Below are 10,955 nucleotides of genomic sequence, written 5' to 3' on the forward strand. Positions count from 1 at the left end.
CTCGGAGCACGTGCCACGCACGCAGAAGGCGCTCCAGGCGACATCAGGTGCGCTAATACGGGACGCAAGAGGGGAAGATAAGAGAGAGAGAGAGAGAGAGAGAGAACGTTTAATCTGTCGTCTCCTTACCTATTTCTATTTCAAATTATTTTTTTTTTTTACTTTCTCTCTCTTCCTCCTTCTCCTTCTCCTCCTTCCTCCTTCTCCTTCACCTCCTCTTCCCCCTTTCCCTCCTCTTCCCCTTCTTCCTAATATCCTCACCTCTTACCTCCCTCTCCTTCTCCCATCATTTTCTATATTATTCACGCGTATATAGTTCAATTTAAAATCCCATTGTCGTTGTTCTCCTCCTCCTCTTACTATAAACGCGAGGATCGGTGAATTGTTCGTTCTCGAGTGTCCATATATAGTGTTGAACTCAGGAATGAGTGGGAAAACTCGTGGTCGTTGTTCTCCTGGTGCTCGTACTGGCGTCGAGTTTGACGCTAAAGGTGACAGGACGACTGTCCAGATGATCCTTGTGTTAGGGACAATCCTCGTGACGTTCCTCGGCTTCGATGGGATCGGACACACCGTTGTTGCCGCTTATCCTGCCGTTGGACACGTCTCTACCAGCAAAATTGCATTTCATTCAGGTTAGTAAAAATATAATTAGTTTAATTGAAGGATACGTCAATGCTTTCTTATTTCATTTCATTTCTATTCGTTTATATATTTATTTTCTCTGTATGAATTTATCTTTGATAATATTCTTCTAATTAATCTTTGTATGTGTGTGTTATAGTTTGTGATTAAAGTTATTTTGTTTGTTGATTATTGAGCTGATGGTATTTTGACTTCGGTCGGATTGAAACGAGCCTTTCTTCTTCTTCTTCTTCTTCTTCTTCTTCTTCTTGTTCTTCTTCTTCGTAAACTTCCCCTCCAAAGAACGTGCCGAACATCAGCAACGAGAATTCCAAATAGTTCGAATAGTTTAACTCTTTATAGGATAGGATACAGAACCAGCGAAAGGTAGAAAGTTACGTTGTTCCTGGTAATTCGCGTGCATGAGAGAATTCCTTTTCATCTCTTTGACGAGAGAAAACTCTCTCTCTCTCTCTCTCTCTCTCTCTCTCTCTCTCTCTCTCTCTCTTTCGAGTCAAACAATTTTGACGTTTGCTCACGACTTATCGAATTTCACGGATCCGATCTAAGATTAGATATTTTCTTCCTTTATCGATGCTTACAGAAGAAGAATAAGTTCGAAGATTATCTTTATCTACGGTAAGATATTTTTCGATAAAGTTACGAAAATTGTTACCTTTGGCTAGTATGTTAAATTAAAGGATTTTTTTTAATCTGATTATTATTATTATTATTATTATAATTCTTATTATAAAAAACACATTAATTACAACTCATTCTTTAAATCTTTCTGAGAAGGACGTAATATAATCTTTCATATTATTAACACCGAGAACGCATTTGTGTATTATTTTTATTCATTTTTATTTATGATTTAAAAAGTACTCAGGTATTAAAATATTTAAAAATAATGAAATGAAACCGAATGTCTACAAACGCCGTCAGATGTTGTGAAGAGTTTTAAACTTGCATTAGGATTATTCAAAATATGAAGTCCACACACACATACACACACATATATATATATAGAACATCTTTCGTTGAATAGTTAAATGGTCCAATTTGAAAGATGTGAAAGGACAACAAGCTAAAATTGTCCTATCCTTTATCTCTCTTTTTTGCTCTGATTCTCATCCTTGGGATTATTGACCTGTCTAAAAGGGAACAAGAAAAAAAAAAAATAAAAAAAGGGGGATAAAAAAAGAAGAAGAAGACATCCACATAGGTGGGCGTATGTATGTCGAAAATGGCCACGGTTGAGGATTTTTTGTATTCATTCTAATTCACGTAGGATAATCAAAGTCCCATTGTACGAATGGGATAACGCTTGACGTGGGGGTAACGAGAGCTTGAGTTTCGAACGAATCAAAATGAATTAAATGTAGAAAATGGGAGGGAGGAGAGGTTGGGGGGGGTGGGAAAAAGAGAGAGAGAGAGAGAGAAGAAGTGGCTCGGGGAAGAATTAAAAGCGAATAAAAACAATCGTAAATATGACAAATCGCATTTGCGTTTTGTTGATAATGAATTTCAACGAGATATTACAAAGATGAAGTTGTTTTTTTCTTTTTTTTTCTTTTTTCTCTATTCGAACGAATAATATTGAGAAAATAACAATATAAATCTATGTGTAGACGTATGGTAAATGTGTATTGACAAGTTGAAAGATGCAAAATGAATTTTTGACGTGTCATTGGTAAATGTCCATCGATTGCACTCTCGAAATTTGATAGTTTTTCGATGGGAACCAACTTCTCTCTCTCTCTCTTTTTCTCTATTCGGGTATCTCTATTTTACTATTTTTTTTCTGTCACCTCTTCGGCAATTTTACCGGTAAAAATCTTGGCGCGTGAATACAAACCTCCTCCTATGCCAGCAACGAACCGTGAAGAAATATAAACGACCAGTTAACATCGATTCAACGAGAATTAAACATCGAAGAATTGTATTACTTTTCTTTTTTTTTTTTTTTTTTTTTTCTACGTAATCGAAAGTGTCGTTTTTTTTCGTTGAATAAAAGACAAATCGATTGAATTAAAAAATACATTTTCAATGTATATATATATATACACATACATAGATAACACGTGTGTATAGTATACGTCAATTTGTATTCCATCAAAAACGTTATCGTTTAGATTACACGATTGAAAATAATAACAAACGCGTTATTTTATATGATAATATATGGAATCGTAAATGTTTTATCGCAAAGTTATTTGCAATTGCGAATGAAACTTATTCATATTATAAATGACTAATTTCTTGTTTGATTCAGCATGAAAACGTTGTTTCAACTATTATTATTTGCCAGAGAGTTTGTGAGTTGCATGGGAGTAACCAGATAACAAGAAACTAGTCGTTTATAATTTTGATATATCTCCGTTATAACTTTGTAATTAAATATTCACGGGTATATTTGCGTGCGTTTCTATTTTTTTTTTTTTTTTTTCCCCCTTTTTTTTCGTTTCTTCTTCCCAGATAATTTGTTTTCTAAAACTTTGTAAAACACGTTGACGATTTTTCAACTATATACAAAAATAAAACTTTAACTATATATATAATATATTACAAAAATAGGAGAGGAAGGGTGGGTGGAGGGGGAGGGTGGGTGAAGAAAGAAGAAAGGGCGAGTAGGATAGGATAAAATTATTATGAAAGTACGTTTATGCTTTCGTAAGGACGAGCGTAGATTTATCGAAGATAGAAAAAGAAGAAGAAGAAAAAAACATAGAAAAAGAATGATAGGAGGCAAAGTGCAGGGTGGAAGGGGACGTGGAAGGGTTGAAGAAAAATAGAGAAAAAGAATTCCAAGCACTCGAGTCCCCCGTGGCGATCGTTCAACCCTTCGACGCTTTAGTTCACCAGGCAAAAAGTGATTTTGTCGTTGGTACACTTTTTACCTTCGCGAGAAAGAAAGAAAGAAAGATGCACCATGTGACGGTGCTCACTATATTTTCGAGAATCGAGTTGCAATCCTAGAAACATTCCTTTCACTATTTTCATTTTTTCTTTTTAGAATGATGAATAAGCGATGCATACTCATACATTTACGTACACACATGCATACAACACCCTACATTATCGGCTAAAATATTTGAAACCCTTTGCATTCATTCTGGAAAACGGAATATTTATAAAATATATTTATAAATTAATACTTTTTTAGAACAATTTATGAGTACTAATTTTTACATATTTTTTGTATTATTTTCTATTATTTTATTATGTTTTTTTTTTTTATATATCAAGGAACAAATATTTTTAATAGCTATTTAACATATTCCAGGCATCTCGGCAATTAATTTTTCCAGAGATTTTCTGTTAGAATATTTTTTAAATATTTCTCATGGAAATTGTGTTAAAGAAGTTTTATATTAGAAAATTTCATTCGAAGCATTGAGTTTTTTTTAATCAGTTAAATGTAATTGACGAGCATGTGCTCGTGACGGATAAACGACAATGCATTACCTTATCATTATTTGTGACACAATTTAAGAATTATGTACTTTTCAAATAAATCACATCACCAGAAAAAGAGAGAGAGAGAGAGAGAGATTATTTGTTAAATAGCAAATGGATAAATAACATGTTCGTTGTGACGAGTATTTCTATACGACAAATATCAATCACGTTTAATCGATTATACCGTATAATATGATGTATGAACAATATACAAGAGTATTAAAAAGTTATTAAAATCTTGATCAAATTTTCGTTATTCATCAATTTTTCTTTTAAAGTTTCGATACGAAAAAAAAAAAGAACGATATATGAGTGTATCGTTAAAAAATTTGTTTTTCGATAATTTCGAGTGTTTACGATAAATCGGCAAACACAAGCGCGTTACGATATTTTTTTTTCTTGTTGTTGTTGTTGTTGGTGATGGTGATACATACGTATGTAAAATAATAAGTACGTCAAATTTCTCTACTCGTATAGTTTGGTACGTGATTCGTTAACGTATAATCTACACACACACAAATGAATCTTTCGCGTATTATTATGTATTTTGTTTTTTGTTACGGCTCACACGTGTATTACGACGTGTTGGATACGTCAACGTTACATATTTACTTGTTTCCCTGCAAGTGCGAGAACCATGAGATACATACTATGTGCCAAATACACGCGTTACCACACGACACGTATATTATTTCTCTTTGTGAATTAGCAGAAGGGGTTGCTGCTGCTGCTGCTGTTACTGTTACTGTTACTGTTGCTTTTCGCATTTCTATTATTCTCTATGTCTTACAACATTATAATAAAATAACGTTTGAAAGATTAACATTGATAACAAAATAACAAAACTAAGTAACGAACTTACGATAATATAAATAATTGTATATAATATATGTTAGAACACAAATTATAATTAACATTAATAATTGAAAAAAAAAAAACAAAAGATATTTAAATAAAAGTATCATCATTTCGTTTCTCATTTCGTTTAAACGAAAATTTGATTGATATCGAAAAAATAAGTTTGAAATGATACTAGTAATAATAATAATAAAAGTAAAATACATTGGAAGGAGTAAAATCAGAGATGAAATAAGCACAATTGTAATCGTAAAGGAGATACAATCTGCCGGTTGTTACTACGATATCGTATGCGGTACCACCGACCTACTTACACAATGGAGACAGGCTAACAGACGTTGGAATTCGTTATTAAGAAAACTTTCTAGTTTCCAACGTCGAGTATGAATTTTGCGATTCGCTAGAAGAACGCGTAGTACACACCGGCTGACAGAACGATTTGTTTTCTACCTATTTGCCCCCTTTCTTACTACCACCCACCCCCTCCCCCTTCCCCCAATCCCCCCAATCACCCTCTGCCTCGTTCTTTTCTCTTTTTCTTTTTTCTTTTTCTTTTTTTTTTTCTTTCTTTTTCAAACGTAGCTATATAGATATACTAAACTACCTTTAACCCATCACCAGAACTAGGGAAAACGATCGATCACCCTTTTTTGCCGAATGAAAGAATTAATGGGAGTTAGTGTAAGCGCTAATGACGCGAACCCGTACGTAGGTACGTACTTTCTCGACGTCGATTCGTTTAAAACCGAACCACGGTTTTAAGGGACGACGAATTAACGAACAGTGTTTTAGAGAGTAATCTATATGTATTATATAATATTATATATTACCAAGAGGTTTCGAAAGTTTGGATAGTATTATCCTAAGCTTTTTGTTACTCCTCTCGATCATCGTTCGAACATCTTTGGGAAAGGGAAAAGCAGAGAGAGTGGGTGAGAAAGGGGTGGGAGGGAGGAAATATTTCCGATTAAATTTAATTGTATGTTATTAATAACTAGAACGCGAATAGTTTTCATATTGTAATCTTTTCTTTTTTTCTCATTTATTCTAATATATTATTTTTTCTCATTAAATGTGTTGTTTAAACGTGAAATTTACACATGAATACATTCGTGAGATAATTGTATTGATATTATTTGTTTGTGGTATAATGAAAAGAAAGAAAAAAAAGAGAGAGATGAGAAAATTAGGATAGATAGAATTACATATTTTTATTAGGTAATATAAGAATTTACGATAGACTGGGTGTAATAATTGTTAAAGTATGAAATTGATATTTGATCTGTTGAAGTAGATCATATATACAATATATAACGGTTGTACCAGTAAACAGAACATTAATTTTTCAAAGTACTGGAAGTAATTACGTATATTATATTGTAGTAATAAAAGCAGATACCTTATAGATAGATCAAATTGCAATCTCATTAAAAATTGCCAACAACCGAGAGAATGCGCGATGCAATGTTTAATTAGTAAAATAAAACAAAGAATAAAAATAAAATAAAATAAAATAAAATAAAATAAAATAAAATAAAAGAAAATAAAATTTTAATTTTTAAATATATATATCAAATTGCAACATTTGATTGTGTTGCTGATAGTAATTAGTAGTAGTAGTAGTTGGTGGAGGATTCGCGCGTTATACGAGAACGGTAATTGCAATATCTTCGAAGAGTTATAGGAATCCTCGTTATACGAGAATCATCTACTGTATAATGCTCGTTGGGTAAACGAATCTATCAGCAGAACTATATAATTCAAATTTATTTATTGTTATATTTAAAAGAAAAGGAAATCATTTTGTTACTATCCTATATAATATAAATTTATATTTTTTTGAATAACAACGAGAGAGAGAGAGAGAGAGGAGTACTGTTCGTTAATTCGTTATTTGTCTGTGTGTGTGTGTGTTTTTTTTTGTAAATTAATTAAGTGATTATATTTAAAAAAAAAAATATGTCAAAGTTTGTAAGGTAATAAATATCGAACACGTGATCGGATACTTTGAAGACAAAAAAAAAACCCTATGAGAAATAGTTTGATATTTATAGAGAGAAGGTTAACGTTTGGATAAAGTTGTCTTTTTCCGCAACGTCAGATCTTATCGCAAAACTGTCATCTTTCGTTCACCCTAGCTAGGTGCTATCCCAAGAGCCGAAAGAACGATCGTTTCCGAAAGGATCGTTGAAGATCGTACGTTTAAGGAAGATAAATTTAATCCTCGATCGAGGTATACGATCCTGAATACATGTGCGAAATCGAAAGTCGATCTTGTATTGGAATAAAGCATTTCTTCTCGTTTATTTTTCTTTTTTCTTTTTTTTTTTTTCTTACGTCGACAAATTATTTCTCATATCACCGAACATTAAATCGTATTGTATAATCATATAATAATTAATTTAATTGTTTAATAATAAATAGATACAGATATTGCGCGTTTTGTTTTTTATTAAATAGGTTTAATCGAGTATAATAATGAGATGCAATCTATAAATAATAATGATAATAATATACTATAAACATAGATTACAAATAGAATAATACACTAAATACACATAACATAGATATGCATCGATAAACGTAATAATAAAATGACAATAATTATCATCTATGACGTATATTATTATGTTTATAATTTTTTTCCTTTTAGAAACAATGGATCCTTTGATGGATAAATTTGCGTTGGGAATTGCTTGGGGAAGGTGGTTATGGTGTGGTTCGTTGTTAGTAATAATCGATGCTTCGGCATATTTGTCTTTCGACTAATCGATCCTTCACTTAATCAACGTTACCATGAATGACGTGTTCCGATCCTATCGCATGAATACTCGTACGAGAATCATCAAATTTTCAAGGATTTTTTTGTCACGTCTCAATGGAAGATAGAAAGGGCTTTAAATATGAACTAATCGTTTGACAAATCAATACGATTAATACAATTTTTAATAGATTTATTAAACACGTGTTAAACAACGTTCATTTCTACAACAAGGAATAACATTTAATTGACTATAATTAATCATCCTCTTTTTATTTCTTTTTTTTTCTCTCTCTCTTGGTTGTCAATTAACGAACCCTCTTTTAGTAATGGCAAGAGAACAAACCACATGTAATCCTTTCACGCACGCGTCCAATTCGCAGAAAGCTTAAGGACACGGAACAACGGTCTAACAACAACAAGAACAACGTTCTGTTCCCAATAAGAACCCAAGTTATTTCGTTTAGGGTCGGCACCACTAGTCCGATCGATCATTGCGTTAATTACTTCACGAGCTTTTGATATACAACACGCGAGTTGAATTTTTGATTGTATCGTACAATTAATCCGTACGCATTTACGGTTAACAAAATAATTGATCGATACTTTTTCGAACAATTACGTTAAAACCCCTTGTATGTTGTTTTTCTTTTTTTTTTTTTTCTTTTCTTTATTCGTATTATATTTTGTAAACTTTAATTTTAGATTAATTCGATGAATTTAACACGAGAAACATTTTCTTAATATTTATTATCGATTTAAAGTAGAGAAAAGTATCGTTAATGTTGTTTTTAATACGAGACAGGATAATATTCTGTTTAAACGATATCCATTTAATACGTTTCATGCGTGTTTAATTACAAATTATCGGTTTAACATTTAAAAGGTAGAGGAGTATTAAAGTAAAGAAGAATAAAAAAAAATCCAAAGAAAATGTTGACATCGCGACGGGTGATAATTTTAGATTTCAATGAAAGTTTTGCCTTTAGATTGCTCGAGAGAATGGACTCGTTAGTTGAACTCGGACGATTACAGGCTTATGAATTAAACCCGAGCATGTATGTGTGTGTATGTATGTATACGTGTGTCCACTTTTTTTCCCTTCTTTTATCTTCTTCCTCAACGATCTACCCGAAATATCAGAAGTTTAAATTCGTAGTAATACTGTCAATGCAATCGTTTCCCTTTAATCAAACCTTTTATACAGAATAAAAAAAGAAAATAATTATTTTTTCCCTTTTCCTCTTTTTTCCTCCCCTTTCTTTCACCGTATTAAAACGAAAAATCATGAAATCGAGATGTTAAAAATGAAAAAGAAAAAGAAATACATTAAATATTTTACGAAGAACCTTTTTATAACACACACGCGATCGAAATTTTACGATAATAGAATTTTTCCTCGGTGGTAGGAATTACGTTAATACAAAATGAACGAATTTATTTAAAGAAAGGTCTCATGATGATTTAAAAATTTTCCTATACATTCTTATTCTTCTTATTCTTCTTCTTTTTCGATAATTTTACAAAACTCGTTTAACATTGTAACGAAAGATTCGCACTAAAAAATTCTCAATTATCTATTCTAATTATTTAATAATCTTTTATCCGATTACCTTATATTTTTCCTAATTTTCTCAAAATATCATAGTATACACAGGAATCGTATTCGTTGATAGAACGTAGAACGAAAATACGTAGAAACCGATACAAATGTATGCGATCAAAGCTGCCGCTGAAATCTCGATTGCAATTTTTCAGCGTTCCCGCGAAAATTTAGTTTCGTTTTTGCCACGAACAAACATAGAAGAGTAGCAGCAGAAGCAAAAGGACGAGGACGAGGACGAGGACGAGGACGTGAACATAGATGGGTGGTGAGGGGTGAGGGATAGGGGGGGGGAGAGGGGAAAGGCTTGTGATCGCATATATTTTCGTTTCGCAGTGGTTGCTGTATATGAAACGCGTAGGAGGATATATTCGGAACGTGGTGGGATAAAAAAAAAACGAGTAAAAGGGTGAGTAAAAAAGGGATGGTAAAAGGGATAGTGGGACGAGATGGAATGGGGGTGGGAGTTGAACACGAGAACAGGAGTGAGAGAGAGATATAGATATAGGAAAAAAGGGGGTGGGGTGAGGTGAGGTGAGGAGGGGAGGTGGGTGGTTAAAAAAAAAATTGGTCCGAGTCTGTTTCGCGCGCCGTACAATTTTCCGGTTCGATGTGAGGTCGAACGTGATGTTTCGCCCGAGGTGTTCGCACGTTTTCTCTCCCTGCAACGTTTCCCTACCTTTCCTATCGTATACATCACCAATACTATCACACAAATACACACACACACAGACACACACATACTCTTTCTCGTTTCATCTTTCACTCGTTTTCCTCTTGCACAGTTTCAACCCATCCTTACCAAGTTGCAGTAGCACATCCTCTTCGTTTTCTCCACGTTCTCTTCTTGTTTCCTTTCCTCATTCCTCTTGTCAACCTCCTTCCCTCCTCCTCCTCCTCCCCCCAATTCTCTTCTCCCTTCCTTCATCTTCTCCAGTATATTCAGCCAGTTGGTGGGTGGTAGACTACGGACCTCATATAGTACACCTCTTCGTTCAACACATATCGGTCGAAGCGACGATTACTGCAGGAGTGACTGATTTGGGTTACATCAGTGTTGCAATTCCAGAATATATCGTAGTCGTGGTGGTTGTTAGTCGTATCGTGATAGTTGTGGATGGTTGGTAGTAGTAGTAGTAGTTCTCGGTAACAACGCGACAGGCTATATTAGAATGCGGATAACGATGAAAGAACGGCAGAGCCAAAACTCGGTCCGGTGATTGAGTCTGTCCCAATTACAAGATTAACACGCCTACGTCGGTAGAAAACTTCTATCCTATCTCTTTCTCTCTTTCACTCGATTTTTTTTGTTGTTTTGTTCTCTTTCTCTTTCTCTTTCTATCTATTTCTCTCGTTACTAGTAGTTTCGCCCGCGTTTCCGATAGCGCCTGCCTTTGATATCGTGTAACGACCGCAATTCTACCACCGTTGAAATCCCATCGGCGTGTGACTACGATTGGTTATGAGGATTATTCGACTAACCGTAGAAGAAATGCGAATTGACGTGCATTTTTGTCATCTATCTTCTTTTTTTTTCTTTTTCTTTTTCTATTTCTTCCTTTTTGTTATTTCGATTTTTCGCGTTTTATTTGTTGGCAAATTTTTCTTTTTTTTTTTTTTTTTAAATTTCTCTTCATTCGAGCGAAG

At 33.5% G+C, this 10,955-nt stretch overlaps 1 protein-coding gene across 1 annotated transcript in view; it reads left to right on the forward strand.

The window, feature by feature from the left end:
- Positions 1-223: 223 nt before the first annotated feature.
- The window catches only part of LOC106786210 (lachesin-like), an 87,408-nt gene continuing 76,676 nt past the window's right edge, over positions 224-10,955 (forward strand). Inside the window, exon 1 of the mRNA XM_014747350.1 lies at positions 224-635. Within this exon, the coding sequence (XP_014602836.1) occupies positions 425-635 (211 nt within the window). The 5' untranslated portion in view covers positions 224-424. The remainder of the gene's footprint in view (positions 636-10,955) is intronic.

The sequence above is a fragment of the Polistes canadensis genome, unplaced genomic scaffold (genome assembly GCF_001313835.1).
Source record: "Polistes canadensis isolate GaletaPanama2010 unplaced genomic scaffold, ASM131383v1 scaffold_68, whole genome shotgun sequence".
NCBI classification, from domain to species: domain Eukaryota; kingdom Metazoa; phylum Arthropoda; class Insecta; order Hymenoptera; family Vespidae; genus Polistes; species Polistes canadensis.